At 36.6% G+C, this 18342-nt stretch overlaps 2 protein-coding genes across 3 annotated transcripts; one reads left to right on the top strand and one right to left on the bottom strand.

Annotated features, from left to right (window-relative positions):
* Window positions 1–255: 255 nt before the first annotated feature.
* LOC108810583 (uncharacterized) lies at window positions 256–3946 on the top strand. The gene is made up of 14 exons (XM_018582685.2): window positions 256–579; window positions 813–868; window positions 957–1131; window positions 1275–1376; window positions 1542–1613; window positions 1832–1948; window positions 2048–2125; window positions 2257–2319; window positions 2413–2509; window positions 2604–2682; window positions 2772–2986; window positions 3074–3219; window positions 3356–3478; window positions 3572–3946. The coding sequence occupies exons 1-14, from the start codon at window positions 490–492 to the stop codon at window positions 3722–3724; spliced, it is 1566 nt and encodes a 521-aa protein (XP_018438187.2). The 5' UTR covers window positions 256–489; the 3' UTR covers window positions 3725–3946.
* Window positions 3947–4129: 183 nt separating this feature from the next.
* LOC108822778 (NADP-dependent malic enzyme 1) lies at window positions 4130–13156 on the bottom strand. 2 transcript variants are annotated; one of them, XM_056988585.1, is made up of 20 exons: window positions 13058–13156; window positions 12761–12885; window positions 12551–12671; window positions 12410–12484; window positions 12164–12315; window positions 11981–12086; window positions 11841–11906; window positions 11675–11770; window positions 11536–11607; window positions 11371–11454; window positions 11195–11293; window positions 11064–11111; window positions 10936–10989; window positions 10755–10853; window positions 10583–10672; window positions 10428–10505; window positions 10181–10346; window positions 10041–10092; window positions 4497–4573; window positions 4130–4426 (listed from the first exon to the last, which is right to left on the bottom strand). In XM_056988585.1, the coding sequence occupies exons 2-20, from the start codon at window positions 12883–12885 to the stop codon at window positions 4338–4340; spliced, it is 1749 nt and encodes a 582-aa protein (XP_056844565.1). In that variant the 5' UTR covers window positions 13058–13156; the 3' UTR covers window positions 4130–4337. The 2 variants fall into 2 exon arrangements, with proteins under 2 accessions (XP_056844565.1, XP_018451442.1); XM_018595940.2 differs by lacking the exon at window positions 13058–13156 and having other exon boundaries at window positions 12761–13044.
* Window positions 13157–18342: the final 5186 nt, after the last annotated feature.

Genomic DNA, 18342 nt, shown 5'->3' with positions numbered 1-18342 from the left:
GTTTTTTTTTTAACCACGTATATACAAATAGACTTATGTTAAGAAACGCGTAAAAATATATTTTCCTTATATATACTTTTAAAAATATTTGTCAGACTATATATTTCTTATTTAAGTAGAGAGAGTGGGTAAAAAGAAGAAACAAAATAACTAGTATTTAATAATTTTAGAAACAAATATTATAATTAAAAATAGTAAACTTTATTTTAAAATTTGAATTAGAAAAAAAAAAGAAAGGAAGGAAAGGGATGTGTTGATGATTAAATTAAAATGGATGAACTGTGTGATTCCTTCTCTCTGGATTTTCGCTGCTCCACCAATGGCGATCTGCTAAATTTCACCGCTTTAATTGGTTTCGACAAGAGAGATTCAGAGACGAATTTCAAATCTTAGGGTTCCTCGTTTTCCTCTTCCTCCATTGGGTGTTTTTGCTTCTTCTTCTTCGTAAGGAGGGACGCGAACACTTTGGAGAGCAGGGGAACAATCTTAATGTCTACTACATTGGACTCCATGGATTCGATTCTTTTCTCTCTCAGCAGAGCCTTCTGCACCCCTTTCGCCGTCTTCGTTCAAATCCAGGTCAGATTCGAAGCTTTCATTGTTAAAGTTTGGATTTTTAAGATTCATTTGCCTCTTCTTGATTCGTTTTGACATTATCCAATTCGTTGTTTGGACAAACAATCTATGTCTGGTTTTTGAAAAGTAATGTTTTTTTTTGGCTTAATGTCTTGTCTGGTTGCGCATTTTATCATCAAGATAAGATTGTTTTTATTGTCTTTGCTGTTCTTACTGTTTCTTTTTATGCGTCTCAGGGATGTGTTATATGCTTACTCCTTGCTCTAGGCTGGTTAATGGCTGCATATATCAGGTACTTTTCTTTGCCTTTTAAACTACCATCTGCCTCTGTTTTCTTATTCTGAAATGTCTCTGTGTGTGCTTCTATGTCTACCTTTAAGGAACCGAGAGATTAAGAGAATTAAAAACAGCATGAAAGCGGGTAACAGCTTGGCGTTCCTCTATCAAGACATCAATGAACTTGAGCACTCCAGGCAGGCTAAACTTCCCAGGGTTTCCGTTGTCATGCCTCTCAAAGGCTTTGGAGAACACAATTTGCACAATTGGAGAAGTCAGGTCAGTCAGTCCCTCATGTTCTTGGCAGATTTTTTTTTTTTTTTTTTTTTTTGTATTTTCTTCATCATGGTTAAGCTTTTTTTTGGCAGAGAAGTGTCTTGGTTCCAAATTTATTGTTAATCTTGATCGATATATTTGTGTAGATTACATCTCTCTATGGTGGACCATTGGAATTCCTATTTGTTTTAGAAAGTACTGAAGACCCTGCTTATCATGCTGTTTCCCGTCTATTATCTATGCATCAGGTACATACACGTTTCAACAGCTTCTATAACTTGTTTTCTATAGGATCACTGATGGAAAGTACTCTCCAAGAAATTTAAAATCCTAGGTCATATGGCCTTCTTTTTGTCTTGGAAATCTGTACTGAATCCAAGGCTTTGCTCATTACTATGCTTAAATGTGCGCAGGATCAGGTTGAAGCTAAGGTTGTTATTGCTGGTTTAGCAACGACTTGCAGCCAGAAAATTCATAATCAGTTGGTATGTATGATCTTTGAAGAAATTTAAATGATTTTAGTGCTTTTTTCCCTCTCTCAATATAATCTTATCTCCATTGTAATTGTAACTGTTCTTGGCTAAACTGTAAGCACAACCATGAAAAGCTAAACTATCTTTCAATATACATTTTTCGTTTATGTTGTTTATTCATTTGCTTTTGCTGACTTTTATTTATTTATTTGGTTTCTGCTTCTTTGAAGATTGGAGTTGAGAAAATGCACAAAGATACCAAATATGTGTTGTTTTTGGACGATGATGTTAGCCTGCATCCTGGAACAATTGGAGCTCTCACAGCTGAGATGGAGAAAAATCCAGAGGTGGGCACCCAAACTATATAGTTCATCATCATGAATATATTAGCTTGTTTATGTTTCCTTCTGTTGAAATTATTTAACATCAATGGTGATGTATTGCAGATATTTATTCAAACTGGGTATCCTCTAGACTTGCCCTCTGGAACTCTTGGAAGTTACTGCATCTATGAGTACCACATGGTACAGTAACATCCCTTTACTCTTACTTCAGTTCTGTTTTTGTATATATAATTTAATCACTGGCTTCCCTATTATCCGTTTATGTAGTTTTTTTTGTAAGTTGAGCTAATATTGGCATTATCTCTTCTCAGCCTTGCTCAATGGGATTTGCGACTGGTGGGACAACATTCTTTTTGTGGGGAGGGTGCATGATGGTATGTAAATAGCATGGTAGATAATGTTTCTTTTGTATTATCCCTGCTACATCTCATCTAATTTTAGGTGATCATTTTGCAATTATTTTGTAGATGCATGCTGATGATTTCAGACAAGATCGATATGGTGTTGCCTCTGGCTTACGTGATGGTGGATATTCAGATGATATGACACTTGCCGCTTTAGCAGGTGACACTTGCTTTTGAATTCTCTTCTATTATGTGAAGTTGATAGTTTCTTCTTGTTTCCTTCCACTCACCTGTGTTTTTTTTTTTTACCTCAGGTGCTCACAAGAGGCTCATTACATCTCCTCCTGTTGCTGTTTTCCCTCATCCTCTTGCAACTGATCTAAGTTTTGGACGGTACATACTTCTCATATTTCACTTGTTTGAAGCCCCAAGTATACGTTTTTTTTTGGATGATTAACCATTCTTCCTCTGTTATTATATAGGTACTGGAACTACTTGAGAAAGCAAACCTTTGTGCTTGAATCTTACATATCCAAAGTTAACTGGATAATGAACAAGGCTTTGTTTGCTGTTCACTGTTATCTATCATGGGGTTTTGTTGCACCATATATCATGGCTGTCATCCACATCACATCGGCTTTAAGAATATACTTCAAGGGATATAGTCAACTTGAAGACACGACCTTTGCTTCTAGTGGTGAGCATACTTTTTCTCTTATAACTGTAGGATTGTATGCTGTTCTTTTGCTATATACTGACCTGGAAAGATGAGGTTTCTGTGCAGGTATGTCGCTTGTTATACTGTTGGCGATCTGCACATTCATCGAACTTCTATCAATGTGGAATTTGACAAGACGAGAAGTGACACTATGCAATCTGTTATCCCCAGAGGCTCCCCGTCTCTCTCTTGCACCTTACAACTGGGGACTTGTACGTGCTTTTCAACCCCTCTTTATTGATTAGATGATACAGAACCTGAGTAATGATGTGTCAGCGATGATAAGATAAGAGAGACGCAAAAGAAGGTTTCTCGGTTTTGATTTTTTTGGGGGAAATTTGATTGCAGATATTCGTAGCAATGCTAGTGGATAACTTTCTATATCCGATCTCAGCATTCCGTTCTCACTTTTCTCAATCCATAAACTGGTCTGGAATTAGATACCACTTGAGAAATGGAAAGGTTTTCAAGGTAAATCAAGTGTGTCTTTTAAGTATATGTCACCAAGACAAGTGTGTGTTGAGATTGTTTCTTGCGATGTGATGTGATGTGATGTGATAACAGATAGAGAGAAGGAATGATATGGTACCAGCCAAGACTGATTTAGGAGGGAAACACTTGTATGGTAAGAAGGGAGCTTCACAGAAAGCTTCCTTCTTAAGCTCATTGGGGAGAAACTTGGCTCACTGGCGACAACCAAAGAAGTTTGATGTTTAATAAGTTCGTTTTGTTTTGTTAAATACAAGTTAGAAAGCAAAGCTCAAAAGTGGTTTCTCATGCCCGGGAATTAGCGGGTGAACTGATGATTCTTTGGTGATTCTTTTTCCAGATGGGGGGAAGATTTGATATTTTTTCTTTCATTTTCTTGGGTACAAAATGTTTATTGGTGAAGAAAAAAATGCATGATTGCCTTCTAGGAAATTCTTATTTGTTGATTTCTTTTGGTTTGTTTAACCCCTTCAAGCTGAGCTGTTCTCTGCTCTCATACAATGTTTATATTGCCATACAGTGTAAATCTAAGTAAATTTCTGGGTTAGGTTGAACCAAACAGCAATAGCCTAGAACAGACAAGTACGATCTTCAGTATTAGTAAAAAGTAAGGTAAGAGATGCAAGGCTAACATGACAAAAGCCTAGAACAGATAAGTATAGGCTTGTAGTATTAGTGAGGGTAAAAGATACAAGGCTAGCATGAGATAATGCATGTGTTTTGAACACTAAACACAAGCAGTTCATTATTATGGGAAGCTAGTACTGAAAAACACTTGGGGAACAAAGTGAAACAGCAGTTTACATACAGAGCAGACTCTGAGCAGCTTTGTTTATTGGTCTCAGCGGTAGAGACGATAGGTGGGGCTGTACATGCTACTTTCTGCACACTTGACAATCTCCTTTGGCCGTGGAAGTCTCCCCGCCAGTCCTGTAAACCCAATATTGTAAGGCTGACTGCTAGAGAGAGAGAAGAGGGAGTGAGAGAGAAAGAAAGAGACCTAGTTCATATGCTTTAGTTGCTACATTGGCAGCGATATGCGCTGATATGTTGCGGATGGAAGAGAAGGAAGGATATTGTTACGAACAATGATGTAATCACACAGTTTTTAAGGAAATAAAGCTTTATTCCAAAACGACAAATGCGATTACAACGGTTGAGAAAGTTTTTGGAAGAGTTTTCTCACCTCTCCTAATGCGTGATCGACAAAACACTCGATACCCTTAACAAACGTACTACTAGCAAATATATAAAGCAGCCTGTGACTCTCCCACGTCACCAACATCTCACGTGCTGTTGTCGCTGAGTCAAAAAGACTGGTGGTTTATTCCTTATCGTTGACGGCGTATCATCAGGCTCCAACTTCACACTGATGAAGCCCATTGCTGTTCTGCTACGACTCCTGTTGGGCCTTCCCCTTTCTGCGGTACTGATAGATGATAGGTGGATGTGTGGCTTCATAGGTAACATTACCGGGCCCTTGAAGATCAACCTTGTCCTCAAGGTTCAAATTTGGAAATTGATTCCGCATGACCTGCTTCCACTCCCAAGTGCAGTCATAATCTGGTAATCCTCTCCATTTAACCAAAACTTCCTCTTGTCCAGTTCGGCCGTTAATCCTCTCTTCTAAGACCCCCTCGGGCTCAACCTCAAGCACTCCATCTGACGACAACTGAACCGGGATCTGTGTCGGTTTCATCTCCTCCCCAATTGCCTTCTTCAACTGTGACACATGGAAGGTGTGATGAATGCGGACCTCCGGTGGCAACTCTAGCTTGTATGCGACCTTCCCCACTTTAGCAACGATACTGTACGGTCCGTAGTACCTTGCGGATAATTTCTCGTTAGCGCGTCGAGCCAGAGTCTGCTGCCTATAGGGACGTAGTTTCAGAAACACTTTGTCTCCAACTTCAAACGTTACTTCCCTTCGGTGGCTGTCGGCTCGGTTTTTCATCACTTGCTGCGCCTTGTGGATATGCTGTTTTAGTAACTCAAGGACGCCATCTCTCTCCACAAGCCTTTCTTCTAACTCAGCGTTGTTTGTTGATCCGTTTTCAAACCTCAATAACGTTGGCGCTTCTCTTCCATAGACGGCTTTGAACGGCGTCATCTGTATTGCCGAGTGAAACGCCGAATTGTAACTGAACTCTGCCCAAGGTAAATACTGAGCCCAAGTACGCGGCTTCTCCCCTGCAAAGCAACGCAAGTAAGTTTCTAATCCCCTGTTGGTTACCTCTGTCTGACCGTCGGACTGTGGGTGGTAGGCTGTGCTGAAACACAAGACGGTTCCTGCAAGCCGAAACATCTCTTTCCAAAACTGACTGGTGAAGACTTTATCGCGGTCTGACACAATGGTCTTAGGGAACCCATGTAGCTTAACCACCTCTTGCACGAACAACATCGCTACATCAACTGCTGTAAACGGATGCTTCATGCCAATGAAGTGTGCATATTTAGACAGCCTGTCCACTACCACCAATACCACATTTACTCCTTCTGATCGTGGCAATCCCTCTACGAAATCCATCGACACGTCTTCCCAAATCAACTCTGGAACTGGCAGAGGCTGCAGCAGACCGCCTGGAGCCAAAGTCGAATACTTCTGTCGTTGGCAAACCGCGCAAGCTGCCACATACCTTCTGATGTCTGTCATCATACCGGCCCAATAGAAAGAGGCATTGATCCTCTTTTGGGTCTTGAGGACTCCTCCGTGTCCTCCCTGCTTCCCATCGTGGAACTCCTTTAGCAGAACTCCGATCAACTGCGACCCTTTTGGTAACACTAGCCTCCCGTTTCTCAGCAATCTCCCCTTCACGACGGAGTAATCAGGATGAGCACTTGCGTCTGCCACTTTCTCTTTGATAATCTTCTGCAGTACCTCATCCTGGTCCACCTCTTTACTGATCTCCTCAAGTTGAATGGCGAAAGGCCCTGACATCGCGTTCAACTCCGCTACTTCTTCCTTGCGTGACAAGGCGTCTGCTGCACGATTCTCCAACCCAGGTTTGTAGTGGATGTCGAAATCGAACCCCAACAACTTAGTGAGCCACCGCTGATACTCTAGATTGACCTCCCTCTGCTCTAATAGATACTTTAGGCTCTTCTGATCAGTCCTAACCAGAAACTTACGTCCCAGCAGGTAATGCCTCCATTTCTGGATGGCAAAGACGATAGCCATCAGCTCCCTTTCGTAAACTGACTTCTGCCTCTGTCGATCTGTCAACGCTTGACTAAAGTAAGCGATGGGACGCTGGTTCTGCATGAGTACTGCCCCCAATCCCACTCCGGAAGCATCAGACTCAATCACAAATAGAGCTTCGAAATCAGGGAGAGCCAACACTGGAACCGTAGACATTGCTCGCTTCAGATTCTCAAAGGCCATGGTTGCCTCCTCCTTCCATATGAAGTTTTCCTTCTTTAGCAGCGATGTCAGCGGTCTCGCTATGTCTCCATACGCACGCACGAACTTCCTGTAGTACCCCGTGAGGCCAAGGAACCCTCGAAGCTCCTTGATGGTGCGCGGTATCCTCCACTCTACCATAGCTGCAATCTTACTGCGATCAGCTGCTACTCCCTCCTTGGAGATCACGTGACCCAGATACTCCACTGATGATGTCCCAAACTGGCACTTCTTACGATTAGCATAGAGCTGATTAGCTCCCAATACTGATAGGACTTGTCGCAGGTGTTCCTCGTGCTCCTCATTGGACTTACTGAAGATCAGTATGTCATCAAAAAACACAAGCACAAACCTCCTGAGGAACTCTCTGAAGATCTGGTTCATCAAGGCCTGAAATGTTGACGGTGCATTTGACAGCCCGAAAGGCATCACCAGAAACTCATAATGCCCGTCGTGGGTGCGGAACGCCGTCTTATGCACGTCCTCCTCCTTGACTCGGATCTGATGGTAACCAGACTTCAGGTCGATCTTCGAGAACACCACTGCTCCCCTCAGCTCATCCAGCAGCTGGTCAATCATGGGTATGGGGTAGCAATCAGCGATTGTGACCTTGTTGAGGGCCCTGTAATCGACACAAAAACGCCAACTGCCGTCTTTTTTCTTCACCAAGAGGACAGGACTGGAGAATGGACTCTCACTGTCTCTGATTATTCCTGCAGCCAACATCGCAGAGACCTGTTTCTCTATCTCCTCCTTTTGAATTTGGGGGTATCGAAACGGTCTGACGCTCACTGGATTGGCTCCCGGCTGTAGGTTGATCGAGTGCTCCTTCCCGCGCGACGGAGGTAACCCCGTTGGTTCAGCAAACACCTGGGCATGTTTCTCCAATATCTTCACCCATCTCAACGGTGTTATCTCCTCTGCTCCCCGTTCCAATTGAGCCCCATTGTACTCCACCATGAACCCTTCTCCCTCCTGCTCTAACGCCTTCCACATTGTTTTCGCTGACACTGCTGCACACTTCAGACTCGGGTCTCCTTGCAACAGGTGTCTAACGCCATCAACCTTGAAACTCATCAGCTGGAGTTTCCAGTTGACTCTCGTAGTCCCAAGAGTAGAGAGCCACTGGACCCCCAGTATCACATCTGCGTTCCCCAGTTTGAGTGGCAGGAAGCGGGATTTGACAGCTAGCCCCTGCATCTCCAACTCTAGCTCCTGACAGACTCCGGTTCCCTTCAGCATCAACCCTCCTGCAGTCAGTACTCCGAACCCTCTCGTCTTCTCAGTCGTGAGTTGCAGTCGCTCCACCATCGAGGTGTCGATGAAGTTGTGGGTCGCCCCACTATCTATCATGACAACGACTTGCTCCCCTCTCAACGTTCCCATCAGCTTCATGGTTCGCGAGGATGATATCCCAGCGATTGAGCTGATCGAGATCTCAGCAACTTCAATCTCCTCCGTCTCCCCCGATTCTTCTCCGTCGTCGAGGAAATCGGAGATGTCGATCTCTGTTCCGTCAGCTTGCACCATAAGAATCATCAGCTCCGGAAAGGGGCATTTATGGTTCCGATGGAACTTTTCATCGCAACGAAAGCATAGCCCCTTCGCCTTTCTCTCTGCAACCTCAGCCTCGGTTAGTCTTCGAAACGGAGGCTTCAAGCGGTTGTGTCCCACGGAGTTGCGACCTCCCGCAGGATTGTTAGGCGCGTTGGGCTTGGGTTTGTTATTCCCCGGCCCACTTCCTTGATTGTTGTTGTTGTTGGGCTTTGAGTTGGGCTGATAACGACTTGGGCCTTTGGAGCCCAATCGCGTCCCGGTGGACTGGGTCTCCTCCGGCGGGTCGTCTTCAGCGTTTTCCCAATCTTCCACCAACTTCGCGGTGTCCATCATCTGCTTCAAGCCGCGAGGTTCCCTCATACGAACCCCCGCTCTGATTTTGGACCTTAACCCTATCATGAAAGCCATCTCGAGAATCACGTCAGTCACCTCCGGGGCGTTAGACGCCAAGGCGATGAACTCGCGACAGAAGTCTCTGACGGATCCTCTCTGTCGGAGAGTCAAGAGCCTCTCCCCGGCTTTTGTGTCGTGAACCGGAGAGTACTGCTCAAGGACCCTCTGCTTCATCTGCTCCCAGGTTAGGAACGGATTCCGGTTTCTCTCCCATCGATACCAGATCAAGGCGTCGCCGGTGAAACAGACTCTTACCGCTCGGAGCTTCCCTTCCTCCTTCAAGTCTCCGAGTTCGAAGAACTGCTCCACCCGCACGACCCATGACTCTGCATCGTCTCCGTTGAACTCCGGAATCTTCAGCTTCCGCATCAACGCAGCGTTATCGTCATCCAACGTCACCTCCGTAGCTCGCTGGGTTGGTGGCGGTGTTTCCTTGCTCCCCACGCCATCAAGGAAACCCGTTTCCAACCGCAACGACGGATCGACGTCGATGCTCTTCCCGTTTCTTCCATCTGGGTACGCGGTGGCTGAAGAGGTACCGATCTTGCTCGAGACGGTCTCAGAGAGAGGAGTTTCGGAAGTTATTTTTTTCCTCGCCTCCTCCTCTTCGATCATCCTTTGCTCGATTCTCTCCAACACACTCAGCCTCCCCATTTGTTTTTTGATCTCGTCGAGACTCTGCTCCAGCACCGCTATACGACCGACGTCGCGTTGCAAGCCTTCCACAGCGATCTCCATCTCAGATTTCTTCGGCGGCATCTTCTTCCCGAGTCACGTACAGGCTCTGATACCAAGTTTGTTACGAACAATGATGTAATCACACAGTTTTTAAGGAAATAAAGCTTTATTCCAAAACGACAAATGCGATTACAACGGTTGAGAAAGTTTTTGGAAGAGTTTTCTCACCTCTCCTAATGCGTGATCGACAAAACACTCGATACCCTTAACAAACGTACTACTAGCAAATATATAAAGCAGCCTGTGACTCTCCCACGTCACCAACATCTCACGTGCTGTTGTCGCTGAGTCAAAAAGACTGGTGGTTTATTCCTTATCGTTGACGGCGTATCATCAGGCTCCAACTTCACACTGATGAAGCCCATTGCTGTTCTGCTACGACTCCTGTTGGGCCTTCCCCTTTCTGCGGTACTGATAGATGATAGGTGGATGTGTGGCTTCATAGGTAACATTTATATCATTCCTTTCTCATAGTTCTCTTTGTTTACTTGTCCAGCTAATGCCTCAGCTATATATTACATACCAACAACGCTTTTAGAGTTAGCTTTTGCTAACTTGAGATCTCTTTGAGATTTTCAGGCATTTGAAACACTTACCTGCAGCCAGAAGCATATCGTCGTGTACTCGTATGGCTCCTGAGATGACCAAGCCAAGCCCAAAACCAGGGAATATGTAGGCATTGTTCGCCTGAGTGGATACAAACACACTTCCTTCATACTCAACTGGATCAAACGGGCTTCCACTTGCAAATATTGCACGACCCTTCATCACCAAAACAAGATCAGAAAACTTAATATCTTTGCATATGAAGGGAAGACATATTTGGTTTGGAGAACTTCATACCTTACTCCAGGTATAAGCTTCTTCAGCTGTACATTCTGATTGTGTTGTTGGGTTAGAGAGCGCCATTACCAAAGGTCTCTGCAAGAACATGTTCTTTTCTTTAAACCAAAAAGTTGTCGTGATGCAATCACTTAGCAGAGAAAAATAACACATACCTCATTAATGGAAGACATGGCTTCAATCACTTCTTTTGTGAAAGACCGTCCAATGCCAGCGGATCCAATCAGAACATTCGGTTTTATGGCCTGTGAAAAAAATATATAACTTAAGAGGATAAATAAATTAAAAAACAGATTGAGATCTAAACATGAAGAAGAAGTTTCAAACCTTGATGGCACCTAAGAGGTCTTTGACAGGTTCATGTTCATGAGCCCATGGTTTCTTGAAAGCTTGCAGTGATTCTTTACGAGAGTTAACAATCAATCCCTATCACAATGAACCAAACTTGCTTCAAAACTATAGTTACAATGAACCATCTTTTGTTGAGAATTTTGTAACTTCTTCTAACCTTAGAATCAACAAGCCAGATCTTCTTGCGGCTCTCCTCAACTGAAGCATTCATCTGCAGAAGAAAGATGAGGTAAACTGAAAACAACTGGACCAAATGTTTCACCGGATGTTAAGAAAATTCATCACCTGTTTCGATATATAGAGAGCTATAAGTTCTGCTATTCCAGTACCAGCCTGCAACGACAAGACATCATAAATTTTCTTGACCAAACTTGTAAGGATCAGGGACTGTTTCTGCCAAGAAAATTGATTCTTACTTCACCAGCACCAAGAAAGAGGAAGGTGTGCTCCGCAAGTGGACTATTAGTTAACTTCTGTGCGGACACTAATCCAGCAAGAACAACAGCAGCTGTCCCCTGATATTCATAAAGACAAAACTCTTTAGAACTATGGAGACGACAAGAAACGCCAAAAAGAAGCCTAAACCCTTTACCTGTATATCATCGTTGAAGACTAGATGAGTATCACGGTACTTTGCAAGTAACTCAAATGCGTTATGATTAGCAAAATCCTCAAACTGTGTCAAATGGAAGATATTACATAACAAAAACTTACACAAAAAATCATACTGAAGAAGCAATAGTTCATAACTTAGCACCTGTATAAGAACATTTTCACCATAGTTCTGTTTCACAGCACTCATGAACTCATGCAAGAGGTCACTATACTCCTGCAATCACATGTTATGCATAAAAATTCAAGTTTTCAAAACTATCAAGAACAAGATTATAGCATACCTGTCCCGTTGCTCGCTTTTGTTTGAGGCCTATGTAGAACTCATCATTCAACAGTTTCTCATTGTTTGTTCCCACATCAATTGTGACAGGTAAACACTGCAAGAAAAACTCAACTCAGTCTCTTATTACTGACTTGTAAAACACTCCACAAACCCTAAGCCATTACCGCAGAAGGACGAACACCTCCTAGTGCTGAATATAACGCCAGTTTACCAACAGGTATACCCATTCCCTAAAAGGCAACAACAACTCTGTTCATTTAGTTATACAAAGATCATATCGAAACTCTGAACTGAAGCTACATACCTGACACCCAAGATCTCCTAATCCCAAAATCCTTTCGCCGTCTGTAACAACAATAACCTGTATGTTCCTTTCAGGCCAGTTCTTCAACACATCCAGAATCTTTCCTCTGTATGAATATTAAAGAGTAAGAGTTAAAAGTGTAAAAACAAAAAAAAATCATAAGATAAAAGTTATGATCCATACTTCTCTTTTAAGCTGATGAATAAACCCTGAGGTCGCCTGAAAATACTGCCATATTTCTGACAAGCTTCACCAACAGTTGGCGTATAAACAATAGGTAGAAGCTCCTCAACATGATCTATCAGCAACTTGTAAAACAGCCTCTCGTTTCTTTCCTGAAGTATAGTAATAATAATATTAAGAGATTAACTCATCTTTCTATGGTATGATAACATAGCAGATTATCAGATTGAACAAACAAGAGTTTACCTGAAGTTCTGTCAAGGCCATGTACTTTTGTAATGGAAACTGATACTGTCTGATGTTGTTGATCAGCCTCTTCTCCTAAAATCATTTGAAACACTGTTGACAAAAGATATCTAAATAAGACTAACATAACCAAGTTTTCACCTGAAGATTTTGATCAACAACAGCTGGAGGAAGAAGGCCACGCAAGTAATGTGTGTCTCTCTCTTTCTCAGTGAAAGCAAGTCCTTTGTTGTAGCGAGGATCTCTCAGCAATGAATAACCACTGGAACAAAAAACTAAAGTTATTTACTACCTTATCTGTTAGGTTAGAGACTTCGTAGTTCTGTGACCCTGGAGGAGTTAACTTGTTACCTAGAAACAGAGAGAGACCATGGAGTTATGCTGTGCTCAACGGTGGCTGAATCTTCTCCATAGACATCAACAACGCCACCGTTGACAGAGGATTTCAAATCCGAGTTCTTCACATTCTTCTCCATCTTGAAAGGAGCAATTAACACAACCCAAAAACAAAAGTGAAAAGGAGTATCTCAAAGAAAGTATTACAAAGCAAGAATCTGGAAAGAACTTTGTTTATGTATTATAGTAAATGATCAAGAAGAAGGTGGTTAAAAAGCCAAATGGAAGCTTGAGGATGCAGAGAGGTGTCACATTGAAGAAGACAGATTTGTACACCGCATGAACTCCACAAGTCGCCACGTACACTTAGGTATAAAATAAGAGTATAAGCTAAGTCTTATTTTAATTCATAAGCAAATATACACACGGACTTGTACACTAGAGGACAGATCTAAGGATTCAAATTAGAAATATAATCCGCTGTCTTGCTCGGAATGAAATTGTTATTTTTATTATGTTTTAGAGAATAAAATAATAGTTGGGTTTTATTTGGATTAGGGGTGTTCAATTCGGATATCAGGTTGGTTTCGGTTCGGTTCGGTATTTTTGGTATTTCGGTTAGTAAAATATAACTATATTCTAAATCCATATTTACTTTGGTTCGATTTGGTTTATATACCGTCAATTTTCGGTTTGTTCGGTTTTATACCAAAAATATAATTATTTAATTTGAGATCATATTGTATATTATACGAATTTTAGAGTCATGTTGTCAAAAAATCATTTATTAAAAAGTATTATATATTTAAATAAAAGAATAAAAAACAAAAAATGCTTCTATCATCTAATAAAATAATAAAATTTAGATTAATATCAAAACTCTAAATTTTAAAAATAAAAATAAAAAACAAAACAAAAGCATGAAATAAAAGCTTTCATATTCTTCTATATTTAGTGTTCATCAAATTAATATGTCTTCGATTGAACACAACTCTATTTGTTTAAATATAAAAAAAGTTTTAAAGAATTTCACCTAATTGTTGTCCATCAAATTTATAATCTTTACTTCAATTTAGTTATTGTTAAAATAAAAAAAAATCAAAAAAGAAAGACTAAGAAAATAAGAAGTCTCAGTTGCAGTAAATTGTTATTTAATTATTATTCAAGTGATTCAAGTGATTTACAAATTATAATTATAGTTCAACTCATATAACAAATAGATATTCATGCGTCGTTATAAATATATACATATTTACATGTTTCAGTTTAATCGGTTATAAATCAAATCATATCCAAATCCTACGGTTTTTTTATAAAATCACATCCATTTGGTTATGCTGGTATATACCAAAAAAACCATATTATCTATTTCTGTTTGGTTCGGTACTCTTCGGTTTTAGCATATTGAACAACCATAATTTGGATATTAGTTGGTTTTTGATTATTTTTATCATGTCTTAATATCCTATTACAAAACTAGATTTTAAATTCATATTTTTTTGGAATCTTACATGTGAATTTTATATTAAAACAAAACATAAATACACAGTTTGAACACATTTACGTAGAGTGTGAAAACATTTATAAGAGTGTAAATGCTCTTTCTCAAATCATTGTGAAACTGCCGCATGTCTATTATAGTGTGAACACATTTTTTAGAATGCTTCGCCTTTAATATATGGAGATATATTGGGCTGAACATTTGTAATTGTAATTGTGGACCGAAATCTATTTTGAATTTATGATGAGCCTCATCGATTTGGGCTTAAATTTTTTATCACCATGTTTATATCTATAAAAACTTTAATGTGGTCAATAAATCACTTTTATTACAAAAACTTGTTCTATATTTTTTTTAATATTTAACTTACACATCATTGAAAACCATTTTAATGATTTTAGAACCATCATCTTATTATTTCCAAAATTGAATTACTTTAACTTTAGTCTTCCACATAGTTTTGAAAGATTCCAACTGAACGACTAAAATTAATGCAGTCAATTTTGTTGCTTTAAATCGTTAGTATATATATATTATTTAATTTGAATATTTATTAAATAAAAATTAATATTAATACAATTTTATGATTATTTGTATCTTATTATAACAAAACAAATTAAGCTATTGATCAAAAAAATTTCAAAGTGAGATCTTCAAATTTCTAACAATTTATAAACGTTTTGAAAAATTCAAAACATAACATATAAGAAAAATTCTAAATGTTTTTATTATATAGTTAATGTGATTGTTTAATATCTTTTAATAATATAAAATAGAAAAGAACTAAAATACAAAATTGTTATCAAATATTCATTATTCAGAATAATTAATTTTCATATATACGTTAATCATATTACGTAATTTCATAGCTATTATTTAAGGAAGTGCGAGATTGTTTTTTGTACATTATTTATCAATTCGAAAGTTAGTTTAATAAAAAGTGTAATATAAGTTAAGATGGACCAAGCTATTTTTCTAAGAATAGTATCTTTTATATATTATATTTTATATAGTTATTTATTAAATAAAACTTCATAATCATACGGTTCTATGATCATTCATATCGTTTTATAACAAAATATTTAAATCATTGATAACAAAGTTTTCAATGTGAAAATTTAATAAGTTTATAATTTATAAATGTTCTTGAAAATTCATTGAAAGTTTTGAAATTGAAATATTTATGTAATCTTATATGGTATATAGTTTAATCTATATATATTTGTTTTATTATTAAATTATACTTTTTACTCATGTGGTTTTAAAATCATGTGTATCTTTTTATAATAAAATTTTAAACCATTGATCATTAATTTTTAACATAATAATTTTAATAGTTTTAGTCATTTATTTTCATCTTTTAAAATTAAAATATAACATATACGAAAAAATCTAAATTTTAATTTTATTGCTAATTCGATTGTTTAATTTATTCTAATAATATAAAATTAAATAAAAATGATGGAGGAGATATAAATTGTTATCAAATCTTTATTATTAGAAACATTAATTTTCATATATATATATTAGTCATTTATGGTAATTCCGTATGTTTTATTTAAGGAAGGAAAAGAAAATAATAATTATATCTAGCGGAACAATCATAAATGCTTCAATCGTAAATACCATATTATATCATCATATCATATAGTTTGACCAACGAATGTATCTAGCGACATATAAAAATCGAATGTGGACCTACTTATTTTTTAATTGAATGTAATTGACTACCTAATTGAGTGACACTTAAGCATGGGGTTTTTTTTAATTATTACAAAATTGAGGTTACAATTTTTCAAATATTTCTCCTTTAGTATATAGGGGATATATATATATATGTATTATTTAATTTGAATATTTATTAAATAAAAATTCATATTAATACAATTTTATGATTATTTATATCTTATTATAACAAAATAAATTAAGCTATTGATCACAAAATTTTCAAAGTGAGATCTTCAAATTTCTAATAATTTATAAACATTTTGAAAAATTTAAAATATAAAATATAAGAAAAAATTTAAATATTTTTATTATATAGTTAATGTGATTGTTTAATATCTTTAATAATATAAAATAATGAAAGAACTAAGATACAAAATTCGTTATCAAGTATTCATTATTCATAATAATTACTTTTCATATATACGTTAATTATATTAGGTAATTTCATAAATTTTATTTAAGGAAAATGCCAAATTGTTTTTTGTACATCTCCTATATATTAATCCTGGAACATTACAATATGTTCTGTAGCCACTTGTCATCACTAGGATGATTCTCAGAAATCCTTAGAAAAATATGTTGGTCCATACACATATATATTATACTTTTTATTAAACTAATTATCATATTAATTAGTAGTCTTAAATTATTTCCTTAAATAAAAGCTATGTAAGTTTATTTTCTTAAATAAAAGCTACGAAATTACCTAATATGATTAACGTATATATGATAATTAATGATTACAAATCAAAAATATTTGATAAAAAAATTTGTATCCTCTACATTTTATTTTAATTAATATTATAAAAAAAAATCACTTAAACATATTAAAAAAAATAGATTTTTCATATATGTTATATTTTGAATTTTTTAAAACGTCTATAAACTACCAAAAATTGTAAGATGTTATTAAGATGATATTTTTTAGAACGGAACCTGATCCGAAACAAAATATTTCGGATATCGAATATATCGAAACCAGATTTATATACTTAAATATATTAATTATTTTTATAATTTAATATCTAAAAGAATATAAAAATATATAAAATGTTATTAAGTTGTCCAAAATACTTGAAAATATTTACAAATAGTTAAAAATACATGATTAAAATAGTTAAATGATGTTCAAAATACCAATACTTCAAATATCTATTGATTTCTTATCCGAATATTGAAGCTAACCAAATTTTATGTTAAGTTTAAGTATTTTAGCTTGCATTATACACATTTATATGTTATAAATAATTTTTTATTTTTATATTTTGAGAAATTTAAAGTATATACAAATTTTATTTTTTTAAAATAAAATGAGTTATCTGAGTCCAAATCCAAACCGAACCCGCAGATCCGAACCGGATCGAACTCACAAAAAATCGAAACATAACTGGACTGAACCAAACCAAACTGAACTAAATGGTATCCGAATGTCCACCCCAAATCAAATGTAAAAAAAATCTTGATAACAAGATGCATTCTAATTGTAATATTTCAATACAACATATTTTTAAAAACTCACCCCGCGCATGGCGCGGGTTATCATCTAGTTATTTATTAATTCGATAGTTAGTTTAATAAAAATTGGAATATAAGTTAAGATAGACCAACCTACTTTTCTAAGAATATTATATTTTATATATTATATTTTTTATTATTTTTTATTAAATAAAACTTCATAATCATAACAAAATATTTAAATCATTGATAACAAAATTTTCAATGTGAAAAAATTAATAAGTTTATAAAATGTTCTTGGAAATTCATTGAAAGTTTTGAAATTAAAGTATTGATGTAATCTTATATGGTATATAGTTTAATCTATATATATATATATATATATATATATTGTTTTATTATTAAATGATACTTTTTACTCATATGGTTTTAAAATCATGTGTATCTTTTTATAATAAAAGTGTTAAGCCATTGATCATTAATTTTTAACATAATAATTTTAATAGTTTTAGTCATTTATTGTCATTTTTTAAAATTCAAAATATAACATATACGAAAAATATAAATTTTAATTTTATAGCTAATTCGATCTTTTAATTTATTTTAATAATATAAAATTAAACAAAAATGATGGAGGAGATATAAATTGTTATCAAATCTTTATTATTAGAAACATTAATTGTCATATATATATTAGTCATTTATGGTAATTCCGCATGTTTTATTTAAGGAAAGAAAAGAAAATAGTAATTATATCTAGCAGAACAATCATAAATGTTTCTATCGTAAATAGCATATTATATCATTATATCATATAGTTTAACAAACGAAAGTATCTAGTAACATATAAATATCGAATGTAAACTTACTTATTGAATGTAATTGACTACATAATTGAGTGACATAAGCATTG

The sequence above is a fragment of the Raphanus sativus genome, chromosome 6 (genome assembly GCF_000801105.2).
Source record: "Raphanus sativus cultivar WK10039 chromosome 6, ASM80110v3, whole genome shotgun sequence".
Taxonomy (NCBI): domain Eukaryota; kingdom Viridiplantae; phylum Streptophyta; class Magnoliopsida; order Brassicales; family Brassicaceae; genus Raphanus; species Raphanus sativus.
This window is presented reverse-complemented; position numbering and strand designations above follow the sequence as displayed.